Source organism: Odontomachus brunneus, unplaced genomic scaffold (genome assembly GCF_010583005.1).
Source record: "Odontomachus brunneus isolate Ranch 3 - 2012 unplaced genomic scaffold, Obru_v1 Obru_scaffold_006, whole genome shotgun sequence".
Lineage (NCBI taxonomy): Eukaryota > Metazoa > Arthropoda > Insecta > Hymenoptera > Formicidae > Odontomachus > Odontomachus brunneus.
This window is the reverse complement of record NW_022639456.1, coordinates 2,336,140-2,358,225: the sequence shown is the minus strand read 5'-3', so window position 1 is coordinate 2,358,225 and position 22,086 is coordinate 2,336,140. Positions and strand designations below refer to the sequence as shown.

At 39.8% G+C, this 22,086-nt stretch overlaps 2 protein-coding genes across 8 annotated transcripts in view; both read left to right on the top strand.

Annotated features, from left to right (window-relative positions):
• LOC116853787 (serine/threonine-protein kinase minibrain) overlaps positions 1 to 10,292 on the top strand; it is a 90,034-nt gene extending 79,742 nt beyond the window's left edge. For 2 of the 4 annotated variants that reach the window (XM_032834992.1, XM_032834993.1), the window contains 5 exons: positions 326 to 493; positions 633 to 919; positions 1,022 to 1,168; positions 1,395 to 1,827; positions 4,422 to 10,292. In XM_032834992.1, coding sequence (XP_032690883.1) covers positions 326 to 493; positions 633 to 919; positions 1,022 to 1,168; positions 1,395 to 1,827; positions 4,422 to 4,903 — 1,517 coding nt within the window. In that variant the 3' untranslated portion in view covers positions 4,904 to 10,292. Of the gene's footprint in view, positions 1 to 325; positions 494 to 632; positions 920 to 1,021; positions 1,169 to 1,394; positions 1,828 to 2,420; positions 2,571 to 2,937; positions 3,037 to 4,421 lie in introns of all 4 variants that reach the window. The other 2 variants (XR_004380034.1, XR_004380033.1) reach the window with 2 other exon arrangements.
• A 536-nt stretch (positions 10,293 to 10,828) lies between these two features.
• On the top strand, positions 10,829 to 20,276 carry LOC116853786 (gephyrin-like). Of its 4 annotated transcripts, XM_032834991.1 has the most exons (23): positions 10,830 to 11,102; positions 11,309 to 11,406; positions 11,536 to 11,711; positions 11,798 to 12,013; positions 12,111 to 12,286; positions 12,397 to 12,470; positions 12,561 to 12,899; positions 13,049 to 13,444; positions 13,552 to 13,659; positions 13,740 to 13,788; positions 14,305 to 14,368; positions 14,448 to 14,553; positions 14,633 to 14,850; positions 16,797 to 16,948; positions 17,055 to 17,251; positions 17,337 to 17,553; positions 17,706 to 17,981; positions 18,039 to 18,105; positions 18,262 to 18,376; positions 18,461 to 18,736; positions 18,836 to 18,975; positions 19,058 to 19,245; positions 19,457 to 20,276. In XM_032834991.1, exons 1-23 carry the CDS (start codon positions 10,971 to 10,973, stop codon positions 19,685 to 19,687), a joined length of 4,011 nt encoding a protein of 1,336 aa, XP_032690882.1. In that variant the 5' UTR covers positions 10,830 to 10,970; the 3' UTR covers positions 19,688 to 20,276. The 4 variants fall into 4 exon arrangements, with proteins under 4 accessions (XP_032690879.1, XP_032690882.1, XP_032690880.1 ...); XM_032834988.1 differs by lacking the exons at positions 16,797 to 16,948; positions 17,055 to 17,251; positions 17,337 to 17,553; ... (5 more) ...; positions 19,058 to 19,245; positions 19,457 to 20,276 and adding an exon at positions 15,671 to 16,163 and having other exon boundaries at positions 10,829 to 11,102; positions 14,633 to 14,917; XM_032834989.1 differs by lacking the exons at positions 10,830 to 11,102; positions 11,309 to 11,406; positions 11,536 to 11,711; ... (8 more) ...; positions 14,448 to 14,553; positions 14,633 to 14,850 and adding exons at positions 15,370 to 16,010; positions 16,439 to 16,592 and having other exon boundaries at positions 19,457 to 19,687.
• Positions 20,277 to 22,086: the final 1,810 nt, after the last annotated feature.

Here is a 22,086-nt window from a genome sequence, read left to right as displayed (position 1 = left end):
AAAAAAAAAAAAAAAAAGAAAAAAAAAAGAAAAATTAAATAATTTTAACACATTCGCTACCAGCGTCACATATGTGTGATAGAATTTCTTTTCCATGCCCACATTATCAAACCAAGGCTATTTTACACAATTACGTAAAAAAGAAAAAAAAAGATACAAGATGGGCTGCGGAGAAAATGTTCTGAATAAGCCGCGGCATCGAACGCGCTAGCGATTCCATAATGATGGATTTTTTTAGAAGACACTCTCGAATGTTACACTTTACCCTGGCTAGCAATTCGGCCGCCTATTTCTCACAGCGCACTCATTCGTCTTCCATTTGCAGGTAAAGGCAGTTTCGGCCAGGTAGTAAAAGCGTTCGACCACGAGGAGCAAACGCAAGTGGCAATAAAAATCATCAAGAACAAGAAGCCTTTTCTAAATCAAGCGCAAATCGAAGTTAGGCTATTGGAAATGATGAACAGAGCGGATACCGACAACAAGTATTATATAGGTATGTAGAAATAGAGGTGGAAGAGAGAGAGAGAGGAGAGAGAGAGAGAGAGAGAGAGAGAGAATATATGTCGCAATGTACGGAAGGATATCTCTCGCGAAGGATATCTCTGTGACGATCCCTTTTCCTCTGATTGCAGTTAAACTGAAGAGGCATTTTATGTGGCGGAATCACTTATGTCTGGTATTCGAGCTGCTATCGTATAATCTATATGACCTACTTAGAAATACGAATTTCCGAGGAGTGTCATTGAACTTGACGAGAAAGTTTGCACAGCAACTGTGTACTGCCCTCTTGTTCCTGTCTACGCCGGAATTGAACATCATTCACTGTGATCTGAAACCCGAAAACATCCTTTTGTGCAATCCCAAACGAAGTGCGATAAAGATAGTCGACTTCGGTAGTTCGTGTCAACTTGGACAAAGAGTAAGTATCTCGATAGATATCGGCCGGCTCGGCCGATATCTCCCCTCGTCCCCCGGCATCGCCGTTCACTCGCCGTTTCTTTTTCTTCTTGGCTACTTGCAGATATACCAGTACATTCAGTCCAGGTTCTACAGATCTCCGGAAGTCCTGTTAGGAATACCTTATGACCTCGCGATAGACATGTGGAGTCTGGGATGTATTTTAGTAGAAATGCACACGGGAGAACCTCTGTTTAGTGGGGCCAACGAGGTAAGGGGCCCGGCGATCGTATTGAATTCTTTTTCAATTGCGCACGAGTCCCCGCGTAGCTCTCGATAATCATTAATAGCACGAGACGCTACCGTTATGGCCGTGTGCTCAAGGCACACGCGCTCGCTCCCCGCGGCGAATGACTCGCTCGAAAGTGTACACGTGTGTACGCGCGCTGCGTGTATTCGAAGTGCGTGACGTAATCTCCCTCTATCTTGCCTTCCAGGTCGATCAAATGAACAAAATCGTAGAAGTACTAGGAATGCCGCCGAAACATATACTGGACCAAGCGCACAAGGCGCGGAAGTACTTTGACAAAGTCCCCACGGATGGCTCGTACGTGCTGAAAAAGTCCAAGGACGGTAAAAAATACAAACCTCCCGGCACGAGGCGCTTGCACGATATTCTAGGTGTCGAGACTGGCGGTCCCGGCGGTAGGAGGATAGGGGAGCCGGGTCACTCGATTTCCGATTATCTCAAGTTTAAGGACCTAATAGTACGGATGTTGGACTTCGACCCGAAGACGAGGGTGACGCCGTATTACGCGCTTCAGCACAACTTCTTTAAAAGGACAGCCGATGAGGGGACCAACACGAATATCGCTGCTGCTAACAGTGCGAGCACGAGTCCGGCAGTGGTGTCGATGAGCCAGGATCACGGTAAGATGTGTTAGCTGTTGCCCATCCGATCCCGGCGAGACATTATGTAAGATATAGAGGAGAGAGAAGTACGATAACGCATTTATGTGCTTCACATCTGGGTTTCTACGAAACTGGCAGGTTTTCAACAGTTTAAGCGAGCCGTCTCGTTTGTGATTCGCGGCACACGAATCGTATGAGTGTGCGCGCGACTGTCTCTTGATTCGAGTAATTTCCCTACCGGTGTTGAAAGTTGAAAACGTGTCAGGTTTATGCATTATGTCACGATAAATGTATTCTAAACGATCAATCGCAGCGGGAGACATGATCTTACAAAAGTATGGCTCTATGTCGCTTGATCTCATTCATCATTCATCATTAATATCACGTACTTGATTATTATATCATTACATCTGATGATTACATTTAATCTATATATATATATATACATATATAGTCTCTTGTGAGTTCATTTTTTCAGCTGAAATAGGTACCGTTGTAGAAAGAGAATTCACTACTTTCACGCCGTTCATTTATACATAGATAGTATTGTATAAATGTAATAACGAAGAGGCAGGTTTTTAATACTCTGCATTGTCACGTGTTCTGTTCAGGCCGCATTAGCTTAATCGCGTATTATCATCCGGAATATTGGTCATACGAAAATCGACTGTCCCATGCTCAAGCGAATTTAATGAAATTTTGACGGCTAATGATATATCTCTGAGCTGTTATGAGCATCTTTGAGAGTAATCGGATACAAGGTAGATATAGACGAGACAAACTCATAAGGCAGAGAGTTCTATTGTGTTGTGAGTTTAGGAAGGTTTTGATTTGTGCAGAAAATAAGAAATTATTCTCTCTTTCTCTCGAAGAAACGAAGGATTTTTCCGACCTCGTTGCGTCTCGTTTCTTTGTTTTTTTTTTCCTTCATTCTTTCCAAAAGCTAGATTACATAATTGAGTAATTACTCGGTATAGCATTAGTCGATCATACTTGCACTGCATTGTTAAACGTTAGTTCTGTTGCGATACGTACGCTTGATTCTGCGACCGATCATGATCCCTCTCTTTAACGGTATCTTTTTATTTTCTGCGCAAACTAAACGATACTTGTTGTTGTTGCCCGTAGATATGATGGGGGGACAATACGTGGCTCGATGACTGTCGTATCCGCGGGGCGGCGACGACCTGTCCTAGGCCCCAACCCTAATCTTACTTACTAACATAAGTAAGTTCTGTCTAACAAACAATCCTACACATGCTAAAAGACTAACGATGTCCCTGATAATCATATCCTGGCCTCGGATGTATTGCGCGAAGCCTTGCTTGCTTGAAGACAATATCCCTAATTTCTGTTTCCTTTGAGACACGGATTTTACAATTGCTATAGCCCGTGCCACCAAGGACTTGATTATAACACGATGTATCATTCCAACTTACATGATATGTGAGGCCAATAGTTCATTATTATATACATGAGGCTGTCCTTTCTCGATGACTCTATCTTAGATAACGTAAGGACAATGAAATAGCGTCATGTCACCGCTGGAATATGTTTCTAATTTTCTGCCGGGTCTCTGTGCTTTTTTGTCCGTGGTCGAAAGACGACCGGAGCGCTGAATGAAGCGCGCGAATGCGAAACGATTACTCGCGCGACATCGCAGAACATATTCCAACTGAAAGTATATACATGCATCTCTGTGTTAAGCGAATTTCTGTTTTGTAGAAAAGTCACTTCATCGTCTTCTCGTTTCTTTATCGTCTTTTTTTTTTATGCATGCTTTAGCTGCTTGCGTCGTACACTTTACAAGTGCCAGTGCTGTATAAATGGGACATGAAATCTTAACGTTCCTGTGAAATAAGTCTTGTCCATCAGTATATGTATTTACTATCATATATATATATATATATATCTCTTCTTGAGTTCTTGCCTCAACGTATTGCCCCAACTGCACACATTTTGACGTAGACATTAATTATTACGTATATCATTGAGAGAAAAGTTCGTCGATCACGATATGTAAAACGACAAAGACTACTGGAAGGATCGCAGTCCCACATCTTTTAAAATATGTCGCTTGTGATGTACACATATCACGACGTTGATTACTCAAGTAACTCTGGCAAAAGAAACTCACTGTACAATTTTGCAGCGAATAAAATACGTGGAATATCGTCGTCGCGGCACACTCGCGATCACACTGCTCTCGTGGTGTATTAAAATATATATCCGATTCATTCCTGCCGGTAGCAATAAACTCTTACGCGCGGGCTGAGGAAGAAACTAACAATTGCAATATCGAGTATCCACGTCCGAGGCACGTTCGATGTGTTTAAAGAGTGAAAATATCACACAGCCCTAGTCTCTCGTCGTCGTTTGAAAATGTGCGTGTAACGGAGGTGGTAGCGGTGGAGATATTATTGCCTGCAAATGCAATGCCCCTGTAGACGTTTGAAATTTTATTTGTTCTTTCATTCCCACATAGTGACATCCGATTTGTAATTCGAGCTAGCGGTTTTTTCGTGGATGGATTATGGCATTAGTGTGTTGAAATCCGCCGCGGGCATTCATCGAGCACGAACTGACACCATCCTCTCTTTTCCATGTCCTAGGACTGGTAACTATGTCGGGACAGGGCAGCGGCGGCAGCAGCAGCGGCGGCAGTAGTCTGCAGATGCAAGCGTCGAGTCTACCTGGTGGCTACCAGCCCATGGACTGCGAGTCCTCGCCCCGTCACTCGGGAAGTCGGCGTGCCATAACAACGGGCTACCCGTCGACGTCGTCAGCCACCGGGGGGGTGCCCGCATCGTCCGCCCCGATGTCCATGCAGTCCATGGACAGCTCCCTGATACAGAGCTCTCTCGGATCGTACAATAGCCTAATTCTTCCCGGTATACCCCATCTGCCTGCGATAATGACCTCGCCGATGATTCAGCAGCAGAACTTCTACAACTACGGCTACTCGACGACCGACACGCACGGGATGGTTAGACAGCCATCGACAGTGTCGACTAGTAACCAGCGAGATCCTGAGAGAGAGGATAGCCCGATGGTTGGAGTGTGTGTCCAACAGAGTCCGGTCGCTATCCACTGAGATGGGGAGGAGAGGGAGAGGAGGGAAGAGAGAAAGGGGTGAGAGAGAGAAAGGAGCAACCGACGGTGGGTGGACAATACAGCTCGTCGCGATCGCAGGACCGTGAAGAACAATCTTAGCCGATTGATTGATTGCGGATGGAGCTCGTGGCATGCTTCGAATGTTTATCGTGGCGTCGACCGACGAAAGGACGAGAGATGAGAAAGGACGGAGAAAGAGAGAGAGAGACGGTAGGCGAAACATCTCGGAGTCGTTCCCCCCGACGCTGCTTTCTCAGCACAGAGTCAAACGACACGCGGTATCGCGCGCGACACCGACGCGTCAACTTGTTGGATTCAACCAATCTTTCGGATACGTTGGTTTGGCCGAACAATTCTGAAAATACACCGAGAAAAATCTCCCAAGAAGAAAATCCCAAAATTCACCGCAAGCTACAGGAGAAGCCCCGGATCTCTGTCTCTCTGTGCCGAGAGACAACAGAAGCGAGGAAGTGCTCTAGAACAAAAGCTCGGCAGCGTTAAAACGACTACGTGCGCGAACGACAAGTCCAACGTGTGGAGAAGAACGCAAGAGGAGGAGGAACAGGATGTAAGGAGGAGAGCGAAAGTGCGAGAGGGAAATTTCCGTTTCCATTACGTTGCTGTATTTTTTCGTATTTTTTACTGAGCTGACTGGCCCTACACATTGGGCACGGATAAATGCGTGTATACACGAGGAAGATTAACGAAGAGCTTCGAGCACGGACAGACAGTAATGGTCTAGTGAGGATGAACCCAGCTGGCCTCTCGGGTCCTGCCCGATTCCACAGACTTACTCTGCAAAACTGCGGTTTTAGCGTTAAAATGCAGCTGAGCAGAAAACTTTCGGCAACCAAACTGTGTGGCCTAGAGAGCTAAAAAGTGATAATTACTATTATTACCGCATAAAAAAAATGGAGAAAAGTAAGAATTACCAATGTAAGCATGTACTCCAATAGAGTTTTATACACGATGTCACGAATGTAAACGGTTTAGCATGTACTTGCGAGCAAACCAGTCTCTCTCGCGTCGACTGTTAGTTATTTGTACAATACACTTAGGTGAACGATAAGAGTGCAGCTTTAGGGTTTAGCTTTTAAGTGTGAGAGGAGTTAAAAAAAAGAACACACACACACGGACATTGTAAACTCGACTCTTTTGTTTACTTTAATGGAAAACAAAGGATGTTGCAAACGTCAGTTTGTTGCTAAACAAGGACTTTAAACAAACGAGGTTTGCACGGCTTAACAACAATACATATTTATACATAAAGAAAAAAAAAAGCAGTAATAAGAAAGTTAAAAAAAAGCAGCATACACGTAAGATCGATCAAGAATGGTATAATCATACGAGAAACCTAGATACTTTATAATAAACAATACGCGCGTACTCGCATACAACACACGTTTCCAACGCCAATCGTCATTGATTTTTGCCGTTTGTGCTCCGATGGTTGCTGCGCTTATGCCATTCGCACCAACTCGTAACAATATATAGCTCCCCTTTCGTTTGTTATACAGAAGACTTACGCAAGCATGATTTTTATTCGGCCAAATGTTTTTTTTTAATCTCGGTTAAAATACGATTCCTTTTGATTATTTATGTCGACTGTACATCTATATACGTACATATATTGTGACTAGATGACGAATAAAGGTAGAAACTTTGATCTTTTTTTTTTTTCTTTTGCTTATTATCGACAGCCACACGAACGTTTTGTCATTAAGCTACCAATCGTAAGTGTAGTATAGTACCTGAAGGCAGACCATTAAAAAACGCAACCTTAATAAAACCCTACAGAATCCAGATGTTAAAAAGGAAAAAAAATAAAAGTTATGACTTTTAATAGAAACTAAATAATAATATACGCTGTAAAGAAAGAGAAATCTTAAAGATCTTAAAGAATTATGCATGTTGCTTTTCTGTAATCACGATATAGCAAAATGCGGAAATACCAAGTCCGTTTAACGAGGTATATTTTATATTTGCGGCTTTTATAATTCCATACAAAAAAAAAAAGAAAAAGAAAGGAAAGAACACTCCGCGGGGACCTAAGATATAGATGATAATTTATCTTTATGATGTTTACTGTATTCTCTATATGAAACAAATTTGATATTCTGTTGTCGGATCGTATCGTGATTTACTATGGCTATTTTAGAACGTTCTAGATTCATTTTGTCGCTTTTCAAGGTCTCCGATGACTTTTTACGGTAAATGAAGCTGCATGTATAATTCCAAATGTAATAGTCATCTTTAATATTTTAATTGCGATCTTCTTTATTTCTTTATTCTTTGTACGAAAATTTTAATGCGTAACTGCGACGGTAAAGCAACGTATTTCGTCTGCATGACTGCGACTGTTGTCAAAAGAGCTTGGCCAAAAAAGATATTAGACGACCAAAAGGATTCTTACGATGTATTTTCTGGAAAAGTAACGAGAGAAAGAAAGATAGAGAGAGAAAGAGAGAAAGAAAGCGTGCGAAAGGGAGAGAGAGAAAGAGAGAGAGAGAAAGAGGGGGAGAGAGAGCGAGAGCGAGAGACTCATTGTGGAATTTAGATTTCAATTCCTGTTGTATTAGTTGTAAATATATGAGAAAATATAACATACTTTCGAGTAGCTGAGAAAAGTCTAACGTGTTTCACAAGCCATTCGATCTGCTAAGAATCATTTTCTTCGTGCGGCCTTTCGAATGATTTGTATATTTTTATACACCTGAACAACATAGAGATGCATTTGCAGATACGTTTTAACGAAGAGGATACACACGAGACATTCTATATTGCAACTCAGAGATGTTGAAGTTTGTTATACTCGAATTTATTACTAAGTTACCGGGCGAAAACAAATTTTCTAACAGTAATCTAATAAAATGTAAGTCCCTGCGGGGCAAATAGGAAATACGAAGTCCACGATACCACTTGTACCATAAATGTTTTTATATCGCATTACGAGATTTACGGCAATCGGTGCTTAAGGTTAAATTCGAAGAGTCGTAATGAGTCTGTGTTGTGATTAGATAGCTCGAAAGCAATGCTTGAAAATAGATAGATTCACTGTGACATAAATGAAATATTACAGAAGAGAACAACCAGCTCTCCGGAAATCGCATCCAAAACGTAACGAGATATTACGTCGCACCTTACCTCAATGACTTTTTAATAATTTCGGCAGTTGAAGTTTGTACAGGATATGATTTGTTAGAAGAGTAGAAAGAGAGAGAGAGAGAGAATGAGAGAGAGAGAGAGAGAGGGAGAGCGATCGAGTGAGAAAGAAAAAGAGAGAGAAAGAGTGAAAGAAAAATTAAACGACGCGGACACGCAGGATTTTCTGTGATAAATCTTGATGTTTCCGCGTATCTTATTGAACGGCAAAAATCAGTACGCTCTATAAGTATAGACAATGTGTGATATCACACGGGCCCTCTTCCGAATTCACGATGTTAACGCGCTGTGCTCACTGATCCTGAGCTTGGTGTTCATGTAACATTTTCGCACGCAAAACCGTCACGTTCGAACTAATATACAGAACTATTTTTTATCATAAACAAAAACTCGAATCATCTTCGCTCGACATTTTCCACATGAGATAACGCGCGACAGGATATCACTTGTAGCCTTCTTCATCGTCCGTATTGCGAAGGTGATACGTACGTGTAAAACCCGGGCATCCTCTGTCCTTTCTCTCTCTCTCTCTTTCTCTCGGAGAGTCAGAGGAGGATAAGAATGAAAAAAAAGAAGAAAAAGGTATGCACAATTCGACCGAACGACGGACTCTTGGGCACAGCGCGTTGCGTTTGGCAATGCATTAAAGTATCGCTCCTCATTTTGACGATTGTTGATTTTAACCGAATGATTAAGTATTGTTTGATGGGAGAAAGAAAGAGAGAATATGTATGTGTGTGTGTATGTGTGAGTAAGAGTGAGAGGAGTGTGCAGAAGTGTGATAGATAATCGGTGACTCTTAGACGAATCTAATTCTTGATCACACCGGCTGACGAAGCAGCCGGCGGCGTCTAGGCGATGAAAGCAAGAAGAAATTTAGAGACGATTTTTTCGAGGCGCGAGGCAAGGATAATAGCGTTGTTAAACAGCATACCAACCGCGACACCAAGATCCACGCGAGCACGAACATGCGATGCGTGTCGGACACAGCTGTGCGAATTTCATTTGCGCGAGGACGCGGCGAAATGCGTTTCCAATGTAACGTTCAATAGCCTCCCATGAAAGAGAAGAAAGAGAAGAAAAAAAAAAACAAAATCCGATGCGCAGGTCGAACTTTTAGACTACTTTCTTCTTTTTTATTTTTCTTCTAGGATCCTTTTCGCTTTCCCCAACATACGCGCGTTCATTTCGCTCAAGAGTCTCACTACCACCACCACCACCACTATCATCACCATTATCACCATCACCACATCACACCATCACCTTCATATGACGAATGAATTTGTCCACTCAACAGCTGTCGTAAAATGCAAAGTATTTAAGCCAATTAGCAGACAACAGAGATGTATACATTTAATAGCATAAGAACCAGCCGTGATTCATGTTCCAAATGATTTGTCGTTGCATTTTCGAGTACGTATAGTTTCTTCTTTCTCCTTTCTCGTTCGCGAGAGAGTGAGAAACTCACTCAATTGCACGTTCAATTTGCACGATGAACTAAATTTGAGTCGTCTCTCGCTTTCCGACAATTCCGACGAATCGTTTCAACGCACTCCGTGATTTTCAATCACGCACACGCTCGTTAATTATCACAGCTCGACGCCTATTACAGCCATGACGAATCTTTCCTTCGTGTGTGTGTGTGTACGCGCGCGCGCGCGCTTGCATTTCCGACGGTGTATTTTAGCGTGAAATCTCACAGATGCGCGAAACGCGAGCGGCGGAGCCCTTCGCTCCGAAAGATCCGCTCGTGAGACGCGCGCCGACTTCATTCGCGGGATCTTTTTGGAACATGTCGCGGCGGACGTAAAGTAAACCTAAGTTTCCTAACGTCATGTGTAAAAGCATTGTGTTCAGAAACAAATATACTATAATACGACTGATGCGCCTGAGAGGCGACGTGCGAGCGTCCTTTGAGAATTAAGCATGATAGAGAGTTGACGATGTCTTGATGTCTCGTTCGGCGATGGCATGCACCAATCGGGACAAAAAAAAATATATGGAATGAATGCGGAGAGAGAAAGAGAGAAAGAGAGCGTGAGCGAAAGAGAATGAAAGAGAGGGAGAGAAAGAATGCGAGAGAGAGAGAGAGAGAGAGAGAAAGAGAGAGAGAGAGATGAAGAACGAATTAACAAACAAAAAACCGATTTATTAAGATGAAAAAAAAATAATTAACAAAACTCCATACCGGATGAAGAAAAATGAACTTGTATCTATCGTGTATACATTGTCATAACATTATTATGATGATTATTATAATTATTATTATTATATATAATAATGTAATTGAAAATTTGAAACGATATTACATAAGGTTAATAATAAACAAAAGCATCTTCACCTTTTGCTGTTACCTTTTCTTCCGCTTAGTGTTTTATCTGCCGCGCCTAATCTATAATCGTAATCGCGTGAAAGTTAAAGCGATTCCTTTATAATCAATATAATTCCTTTAATGCAAATTATGCAAAGTTTAAGCTCTGAAATATGGAGTTTCGCTATATTGAGCAAGCTTATGAAATTTATCGCTAATTCATGACACTCAAGTTGCACAAAATATCCTAAGATCGTCTTGGTCGTCTTAAGTCTGACGTCTTAAGAGACCCCTCAGGGCATTCCGGATATATTCCAGATAATTTTGGGACATTTTGGAACATGATTTGTATTGTTATCAGTATGATATTGAATTTATTGATTGCCGCTCATTTTTGAGCATTGCATCGCGAGAGAATCGAAAGAGGTCGTTGATGTAGCATAAAATATGTCCGCCTCGCGGAAGAAGAAAGCGTGTCAATTATTAGTGCTTCAATTTTTTAGCAATTATTAAGCCGGGCGAATGGCACTCTCGTTGAGTTAGCCGCACGAAATTAATCTGACTCTCGTAGAAGATGAGTTTCTCTGTGAAGAAGACTGGTGGCAGAATGTGGCACGAGGCACGCAAGCAAGAGAAGAAGATTCGCGGCATGCTGGTCGATTATCGTCGTCGAGCGGAACGTAGACGAGATTATTACGAGAAAATCGTAAGGACGCGAATGCTCCCGGCAGATTCTCCCGTGCTATTTGAACGATCAAGTCCGCTCCTGTGTAGTAACAAAATAATAAAATATATGCGTCTTCTTTCCCCTTTTGATTGACGTTCAACGTAGTGGAGTAACTGTACCGTGGCACTTTCGACGTTGAACACAATTCGCTGTTAAATATAAGCTACTCTCTATGTTCCATGCAGAAATCAGATCCTACGCAATTTCTCCAACTACATGGCAGACCCTGTAAAATACATCTGGATCCAGCAATAGCTGCTGCGGGTGACAGCCCTGCAAATATGTAAGAATATAACAGTAATTACGAAATTAAATATATTGATAACTGTTCTGATAGCTGTATCGACTATATGATACTGTGTCGTTACAATGTTAATTATATTGACTGATTTGACTTGTAATCTTATTTTAGGATGCCGTGGCAAGGCAACGAAGATAATCTCATAGACCGCTTTGATGTACGAGCACACCTCGATTGGATACCAGAAGCACCAGACACCATTGATGTTGACATTGCTTTAACAAGTGAAGATAGACATATCAACTATGAACGTTATCGTATTATTGTTCAGAATGAATTCTTAGGCGGTAAGTCTCTTGTCTCTGTTTTATCGTGAATAACTCTGATGATTTTCTGCACCGCTGATTCTTAACTAATGTTCCCTAACTTTCAGTGAATGAAGAGAAGTTTCTTCATCAAGTATATCTAGAGGAGCAGTTTGGTTCATCGACCAAGTTGGATGCTGCAAAAGATAAGAAAAAGTCTGCCAATAATGCTGCCATTGGATATAATTATGAGACAGAAGAACCGATACCTGAGCCAGTAAAACCAGTGGACCCTGTTATATCAGAGGAGAAGGGAGACGATGAAGATAGCGATATAGACTTAGGTATTGTCAGGCTGCTCAATGTATTATTTAATATTTTGTTAAACAGTATGAAGGAATACTTTCTTTCACGTAATTCATCACACTTGTGTGTTCTTAGATATATGCGTGGACGTATCTCAAATAGAACCATCTCAGGCGCACGAAATGAATTTGGTAGCTCAAAAATATGGGCTCCTAGGTGCTGATTACTTTAGCTTTTTGACGCAAGATTTTGAGGAGGCTGAAACTTTGCGGCAAGCGCGGAAGCAAGAGGAAGAAAAAGCCATGTATTCGGTAAACGATTCTGTCGATTCGAAAAGGACACGAATAAAGATATATTCTGCTTTCTCAGCATGCAAATTCTATTCAAAGAAGAATCATAACGTGTCTTCTGTTTTCGACAGGGTCGTCGGTCGCGTAGGGAACGGCGAGCGTTCAGGGAAAAGAAAATGATAGGTCGCGTAATGAGTCCACCTAGGTAATAACTCGTTACTGGAATTATTTTCTAGAGTAGACTCTTGCTTATTTGTCGTTATTCGTTCATTTGTGTAAATCCTCGCTTGTACAGTTACGCGGCAAGGGAGAGCCCGGAGTACAATCCTTACAGAAAGTCTTCTTCCAAGTCGCGATCGCGCTCCGCATCGCCTATTAATACCGGACAGATTACTTATATCACGAGTTTCGGCGGAGAGGAGGAGACTCACGGCAGTACCTCAAACGTCACGACGTATTCGAAGAAGGTCATTTATTCGTATCTCAGACGGCGGCGATCGGAGAGTCCTGCTTTCAACGAGAGGACAGTCAATAGAAAGCTGTCCAAGTCCAGATCGAGAAGTTGTTCGCGCTCCGTCAGCAGGACTAAATCGTATAGGACACGCGACAGAAAGCGAAGTGGATCTAGAGTGAGGTGAGTGATAAATGAAGACGACAGATAGCTCTTTGAAAGAATTGGAAGAATGAGAGCTAGCATTTATCGTAATTGTGCTGAGATGATCTTTTGAAGTATTTAATAATATGTTTACTACTATACCCACGATTTTTCATTCGTCATTTTAGATCAAGAAGGGCTCGTTCGAGACCTCGAAAGTTCACTAGATCAAGAACGAGGAGTCGGTCCAGACGATCGCGAACACGAAGCAAATCACGATCGCGTTGCAGGAGCACCAGCAGATCCCGATCATTCACCGTTTCCCGATCCAGATCGCGCTCGCGCGTGAAGAGATCCAGGAGCGCGTCCTCGAGTAGCGTGTCGAAGTCAAGATCTAGATCTAGATCGCGTAACAGAAGTCATTCGAGAGACAGCTATCGGAAAAGGCGTTACTCGCCGTCTAAGTCGAGATCCAAGTCACGGTCGAGATCGAAGTCTCCGACGAGATCTAGAAGTCGGTCAAGAAGTCAGTCGAGTTGTAAACGATCACGAAGCGATGACAATAAGACACCAGCACTGCCAAGGTAAAAGTCCTGCGAGTTTCTACGAGTGCGTCTAATTGTTTGAGTATGCCGCAACAAATACATCGCGATATATTCGCCTTTTGTTTCTAACAATCTGTCGTTTGCAGGTATTATGGCCGACGTGGAAAGTCGTCAAGTCTCGAATTAGATTTGTCTGACAACGAGGAGAAAGCCAGTCCAGCGACACCGAAGCCGCCGATAATTAACGCAAGCACGTAAGTACTCTGTGCAAACGATTCTATAATTTATAAGGTCGGGAAAATGATATAATGTGTACTTTTTCGGAAAATTTCAGGAACAAGCCAAAAGCAGGGTTAAGTACAAATTCTGGTGGCGGACACAAAGTCAGTAAGAACCATAACGCTTTCTTAGTCACTTAACGCACAGAGAATAAAGACAGAACATACTTGTCTCTATATAAGTACCCTTCTAAACGAGGAGCCTCGACGAGCGCTTCTCGTTTTCGTTGTGCTAACACGTCACCGACGTGTCTACGTCATATGCTATATTTATTTGATGTTTTTCATTTCTAACGTATTGTCAGGCACATTTTTTACGGGCACCGTTAGAGCAACGAGGAATTTGGAATTTTCACGGGTCTATCGGCAAAATTCCAAGCGATTTGATACATTTAAATTTAATTTTTTGCGTAGTTTGCTACTACTTCTCTGATTCGTGTGCACACACATTCAGTTGTCCGGAAATGACAAATTTCTCGTGGTGCATATTTTTTTATTTTTTATCTGGTAATGCATTATCAGTTGCGTATGTACACATTATGTACGTGTTGCGAGCTAGTCTTGCGTATTATACCAAAAGTACCGATTAGCTACAGAGCTTTAAGAGTGTATATCTTTCAGTCGGTGAAAATTACACCTCAGGAGCGGCTTAAGAAGAAAATGCAGACTCTGTTAAACAGACAATGTGAGTTGGCTGCTTAGAAAGAATACGTTGCACAGTTATGCGATGTAAAGCAAAACTAAAAGTTTGCATCATTGTACAGATAAAGCTGACAAGAAGGCCGAGCAACTGAGGATTGAGAAAATGGAGCAGCAGAGGCAAGACCGGGAAGACGAGATTCGAGAGATGTCTTTAAAACTCCGTAGAAAGTAAATAATTTTCGTTTTCTCTTGTTCTCGGAATGATTCGCTTTAAACTGCGATATTAATTCTGTCTCATTGTTTTCAGACAAAGAGAACGAAGGCATCGCTACGAAGGCCACAGTTCCGATACACGTTCTTCCGTGTCTCGCACGCCAAGCCCAAGTCGTAGTCCCCGACATCACGCGGTGCGTCGCGAGAGGAGAGATCGAGACGTAGACGGCGATCGTGAAAGGGAAAGAGAAAGGGACAGAGACAGAGACAGGGATTATCGTCGCGATGACCGCGATCGAGATCGTGATCGTAGTAGAAACGACTCACGTAGAAGACACAGAGATTCACCACTTCGCTCATTGAGTCCCAGGAGCAGTCGGTAGTATCTCTAATATCAACGATCGAGTTGCATCGGCAACTAGTAAACCTTTAAAAATGTGTCATCTCAAGTGCGGTGATGAATTGAGTACAATGGAGAATAGAATGAACGATTTACGTTGGATGCAACTGAATCTAACAAGGGAACACCGAATTCTTTGATTTTGATACACTTTTGTGAATATGTAGAGTAAATTAATAACATGAATAACGATATATTTCATTTGTGCCTTATCGCTATTTAAAAGTATGATTTACACTCTCAAAGTAAAAAGGATGATTCCACTTTTTTGTGTATTACTCTTAAATTAAAGGAGATAGAAAAAAATTTTTCGAATAAATGTTTAATAGTAAGTTAAGTGCTGTAAATATTAACATAAGCATAAATAAGAAAATACCTATAAAAAATTTTTTTACAATGAAAAAAAGTATTTTTTTATTTATGCTCATGTCAATATATTTGCAGCACTTAACTTATCATTAAACATTTATTCGAAAAAATTTTTTCTACCTCCTTTAATTTAAGAGTAATAAAAACGAAAAAGTGGAATCGTCCTTTTTATTTTGAGAGTGTAAATCATATCTTTAAATAGCGATAGGGCACAAGTGGAATGTACTGTTATTCATGTATTGATTTACTCTATATACTCACAAAAGTGTATCAAAACCAAAGAGTTCGGGTTCGCGGTGTTCTCTTGTAAGTATAATACAATTCTCCTTTGCATTCTGCTAACTTAATTTTTCCCCATTCCAGAGGCCTAGTCGACTATTGACTTCAGGATACACGTCTCATCTTCCACCCGAGTGTTAAAATGCAGATAATTTAAAATATGTTTCAAATACTTCCTACTCAATCGCATTCCTTCCTCAAATCGTTGCTACTAGCGTTTCAAAAGGCGTGTATTATGGAAAGATTGTGTGAAACGTATTACGTAGTATCGTTGTCCTGAGAAACATCGTGAAATAGCACGAGTTATAAATCTGCTAATATATCAAATACATGGAAGTATTTGTATATCCATATTTCTACTCGTCATTGTTACACACGCGATATACGAAAGTTAGCGTGATAGACTATTGCGAGGATTGTATTTGTAAGTTTCATTTCGGAAAAAGAGCAAGGATTTCCTTTGAAAGATATGTTACTATTGTACTTTAGAATTGAGCGCACTTGGCTATTTATTAGATATCAATTATTGTTAGATGATTGTTCAAATAATAAAGGCGTCTATTGCGCAACAAATAAATGTAGCTAATATTTCGTATCAACCACACTTGTATTGTTTATCTTTACAAGTATGATACAAAGGTTATCACTCTTCTCATTTCAACATCTGTGATATGTTTGTTGTTTTCCATAATACGAGACGAAAAAGAAAATTTTTTGTCGTAGTTATATTCACAAAATTTTCGTATAAATTATGTCCGATCTGTAATTTTCTTTTATTATTATTCAATTATTATCACTGTGTTATTATCTTATCAATGTTATTATTATTAAAGTCTCTGTCACGAAATTTAGATTATCTAGATTGTCGTTATCTTTGTATTCTGATGGAAGGTTGATAAATATGATGATGGAGAGGGGCTCTATTGGATATCATTAGTCCCTCAAGTACAGAAGTACGAAGATATTGCGACTAAGATGGCACAAATAACATTTGCACTTTTAACTGGTATGTATTATATAAACTCTCTTTGCATGAAATATATCTTATATTTAAAAATGAGCAATAATAAATTTCAGTTTAAGATATTATTTAAATATCTATTTAGAGGTTAGATATGGTTAGATATAGTTACATTTCTTATATGTTCAATACGTTTATCAATAATTTTTTACAAATAATAATTTTTCTAATAATTCTGTTACAATTTAGTGAGCGATTCTGTTGCAAATGGTAAGGCAGTAGACAGAAGCGGTCCTGCATTAGAAAAACTTGTCACCGACACAAACACAGAAACAGGAAATTTACTTAAAGGAAAAGTCGTTTGTAAAACAATTGTGTCAGATGATAAACATTTGATAGTGGTAATTACGGGTGTTTTTATTATTTCTCTCTTTTTGTTATCCTAATTTTATATTTTTAAAATATTTTATATTTATTTTATTATATTAATTTAATTAATTATTTTAGAGATATCTAATTTCTCGAAGTGATCTTTCAAAACATGAAGTAGCTAATGTTATTCTCACCACGGGTGGTACTGGGTTTTCTAAAAGGGACGTAACACCTGAGGCAACCAAGAAAGTTATTGATAAAGAAGTTCCTGGAATAATCACAGCAATGGTGACAGCAGGCTTGAAAACAACACCAATGGCTATGCTTACTCGGTATAGATTTATTTCTATTTGTTCTTTATAGTTTTTTTTTTAATTATGACCTTTACAATCAATGATCATGATCTTTGATCCTCAGAGCTGTATGTGGAATACGAAATAAGACATTGATTATTAATTTACCTGGTTCATACAACGCTGTGAGAGAATGCCTGACTGTCATTGCTCCTGTAATTCCACATGCAGTAGATTTGATCCTAGATAGGAAAGATGCGATTGTGGTTACTCATAATACTGTTAGATTAGCAACTAGTAATAACACTAAAGCAGTTCAGCCTGTTCACTGTAGCATTATGGTAAAGTAATTTTTGTATTATACTGTTCAAAGTAATTGGATGGGGGTCACTTGTTAAAAAAAACTTCATTTAATGTGATAATTGTTTTGAATAATATAAAAATAATACGAAGATTTTATGGAATGTGCGTACAAGTAAAAAAAATTTTGCAGGTTGCTCATAAAAATATAGCACAACGCAGCAGACAGTCTCCATTTCCTATGGTTTCAGTAGACAACGCACTGGAATTAATACGTAAGAATGTGGAGAAAACAGGGACCGAAGTGGTGAATATAAAAGATGCATACGGCAGAATATTGGCCGAAGATATATTTTCCTTTTGTGACTTGCCACCATTTAGAGCTTCCATTAAAGATGGATACGCAGTATTGGCAAGTGATGGGAAAGGTATAAGAAAGGTCTTAGGTGGTGTGACAGCAGGAACTAAAGTAAGTAACAGTCTCTCAAGACTACAAATTCGAGCTATAATGAAAATAATTTTTTAGCCTTTTTCAACTCCACTTCAAACTGGCACATGTGTGCGTGTAAACACTGGAGCACCTGTACCTGATGGTATATAACTCTTTACATTACAATTTTTGTTATTTTAATGTCAAACTGCATAGGTTACACCTGAATTTTTAGCTTTGCTCTTTTATATTGAAAATTACAACTGTACTATGATTATATTAATATACTCGTGATAAAGAATTCCCTTCTAAATTGCAGGTGCAACAGCAGTTGTACAAGTTGAGGATACAAAGCTAATATTAGAGAACTCTGATAAAACTGAAGAACTGGAAATTGAGATAATGACTGAACCAGTGGAAGGACAAGATATTAGGTACAAAGCTGCAGCAAATATTTTTTGGAAAACAACTTGTGTCTCATCATCTAACTCTATTTCTTTGTTTGTGTATTTTTGAAGACCTATTGGTTGCGATCTAGAAAAAGAAGCCTTAGTTGTAGAAGCGCAGAAGTATATTGGTTCAACAGAAATAGGACTTCTAGCAGCTTGCGGTGCTAAAGAAGTTACAGTCAACAAAATACCATCTATAGGTATATTGTCTACTGGAAACGAGTTACAGGAACCCGGAGAATCATTGAAACCAGGATGTGTTTACGATAGCAATAGAATAACCTTGATCGCACTATTAAAGGAGAATGGCTTCAAAGCTTTGGATTTTGGAATCATAGTTGATGAGTAAGTCACTGAAATTTCGCATAATTGCTAATGCACACGTTACATTTTCTAGGTTTATACAGAAAAAAGAAAGATATTGATATTCTTATTACTTTTTAGTGAGACCATTTTGATATCTAAAATAGAAGCAGCTTTACGAAAGGTAGATGTGCTCGTGACAACAGGTTCTGTGTCGATGGGCGATAGAGATATATTGAAGTCTATTCTGCAGGAACATTTTAAAGCCACGATACATTTCGGTATAGTCACGTTTTTGTTACGCATTGATACTAATGTAATGCAGCATAATATGCATTACTTAGAACGCCATATGCATTACAGGTCGTGTGAACATGAAACCGGGAAAGCCAACGACGTTCGCGACATGCATGTTCCATGATAGAAAAAAATATTTCTTATGTCTCCCGGGGAATCCTGTGTCCGCTGTCGTTACCGCACATTTGTTTCTTCGGTCTCTTTTGAATGAGATGTGCGATGATTTATCAGAACCTATCATAGTGCAAGCTAAGGTTTGTAAGGTCCTGCATTTAAGCTTGATCTACAATGTTCTTGGCTTCCTGCTTCTTTCTCTTTATCTCTTTCTGACTTAAATCTTAAGCTTTAAGTCAGAAAAAACAGAAGACAAGAAACAGAATGCAAAGAACATATTGTAGATCAAGCTTTACACAGGAGTGCTGCAAGATGCACGGTGCATATAGTTATAATATCATTATATTGCAGTTGACATCGTCGTACAATTTGGATCCGCGTCCCGAATATGCGAGAGTGATCTTGGAATGGAATAGCGAAAATGAAGTTCCATTAGCATATAGCACGGGAAATCAAATGAGTAGTAAACTACTTAGCTGCAAAAGCGCCAATGCGCTCTTAATGTTGCCAGGGCGAACGGAGAACATAAAAGTGTTAAATGAAGGTGATATCGGATTAGCGATGTGCATTGGATTTAAATAATTTCTAATATTCGCGGCACGGATGATTATCATTAAGGTTTTTTGATTGTTTACATATTCTTATATATAAACATTTTGAGATGTATTTTTGAGATGATACATGTATTGAGATGACACACACACACACACACACACACACACACACGTATATATTTACACACATACGTATTATGTTAAAAAGTATAAAATGGATGCAATATATGTAAAGTTTAGAATACCTTGTAATGTACATAATCGTATGTTAGAAAGCATAAAATAGATGCAACATATATATATAAAGTTTGGGATGTTTTGTGTTGTATACAATCTTGAAGAAGTGATGATTTCCAAAAATTTTGTGAATTTATCTTAAAAATGATTGCGATATGTTTCACTTGAGTAAAAGTATATTAATTTACTTGAGTAGAAGTATATTAATTAAACATAATATGTATGTTAGAAAGCATAATATAAATGCAACATATATATAAAATTTGGGATACTTGGTGTTGTACATAATCTTGAAGAAGTAATGATTTTCAAGAATTTTGTGAATTTATCGTAAAAATAATTGCGATGTATTTCACTTGAGTAAAGGTATATTAATTAAATATAGTTAATGCATACTATATAATGGTTGTCTGATATTCATTACTTTCCATACTTTTCCTATTAAGTAACATATTTATTTGTAGAAGATCTAAATTGTGTGGCATATTAAATTTATATTTTCTGGCTTCACACGTAATGAAATTTTTATATTCTATAGAAATCTGTCGCTTCTCATATATAATATAAATTGGCGATGTAATATAGTGTTTTCTGCTGTTGTATAACTAATTTGCATTTTACCAGTGCTTACCGAACTTTTCTCCGATCACAGAAGATACAAGACGTTACAATTTGAAGCTCTAACGATAAATCTTGATGATTCGCACATTCTCGGCGCGATTATTCAGATATACTTTATCAAATGGACGATATTTATTTTCGGCACTCCCGACGAAGATCCACGCTCAAGATTTCGACAAGACGAAAACATATAACGTAGTTATTTGAACTTTAGGCCGCTGCGATCTTTAATACTTTATTCAACACTCCCGATCGCGAGATACCCGTTTCCGATAATTCTATAACGATATTTGATTGTCGTGCACACGCCAAAGTGATTCTCGACGAGTTCCGACGACATTCAATTTCGAATGGAAGAGATTCGCGAGAAAACGACTGCTGCGCCACGACTCGTAATCGACGGCAACCATTACGATCTCGAAATAACGCGCGTATGTACTACTTCATTCGATCATCGCAAGATATTCGGTCTCGACAACGACTTGGCGATATTTCATTATAATAAATGCACGGTACTTACTTTCGGCTGGCGATTATTCGCGCATCAGGAGAACCAATCGGCAGATTAGAGACGCAAAGTGCAGCCGTTTGAACAGCAGCTTGCCATAACCCGGCGGACTGTACTTGATATTTCCGATCGCTTGCGACTTGCGACGACAGTATCGACGATGTCCCCGTCGTCACAGACGCACGGAACTGACTTCATAACGTGGATCCAACTTGCGTCGTAGGAAATTCGAATTTTCAGGAATGGGCTTACGTCGCGCGATCCGCTCATCAGTGGTGAGACAAGAACAGAGTGATTGAATGAACGTCTGTCCTTTTCTAACTTATTACCATTGTACAGAAATATAACGGACACGAACCAGGCGCATTTTATCGTTCCTTCCTTCCTTCCTTCCTTCAATATTTGGCTACAGGCCTCTCTAAGAGTAATGTCCCAACGCCAGTTTCCGATTAATGATATAATTCGAGAGCAAAGTCTTGGAAATTTTCAAGACACGATCCAAAAAAATCACAAGGTCCGAACATGTTCGAACACGTCTTATCGTGACGGCGGTTAGGCCGGGACTGCATTTTATCGTTACCATCGCAAAAATGCGCCTAAAGCCTGTATCAGACTACCGACTCCAGTCGGTCAATGCTAAAATGTAAAAATGATTTATATACGCTAAGATTACAATGCATATATTTTTGATATGGGCTTACGATTAGCTATGACTCGAGTTGCCGATTCGAAAAATAGACTGAAGTCTAAATGCGAGTCGGCCGATTCAGTCAGTCGATGCCTCACTGTGATTGGTCCATTGAGAGTCGGCAGTCGTAGTCGGCAGTCGGTAATCTGATGTGGGCTTAAGGCCAAATCACACTAACGATTGGCGATTGAAGATTGGATTTGACCAATTGGAACAAACCAAGCCAAAGTTGAAGCTCGTTGATTCGTCAAAATCTAATCTTCAACCGTCAATTGCTAGTATGATTTGGCCTTTAGGCCTGGAACACAATACGCCGTATGTCGGAGTTGTGTGTCGGAACGCAGCCGATGGTCCAATAAGAGAACTTATTTTC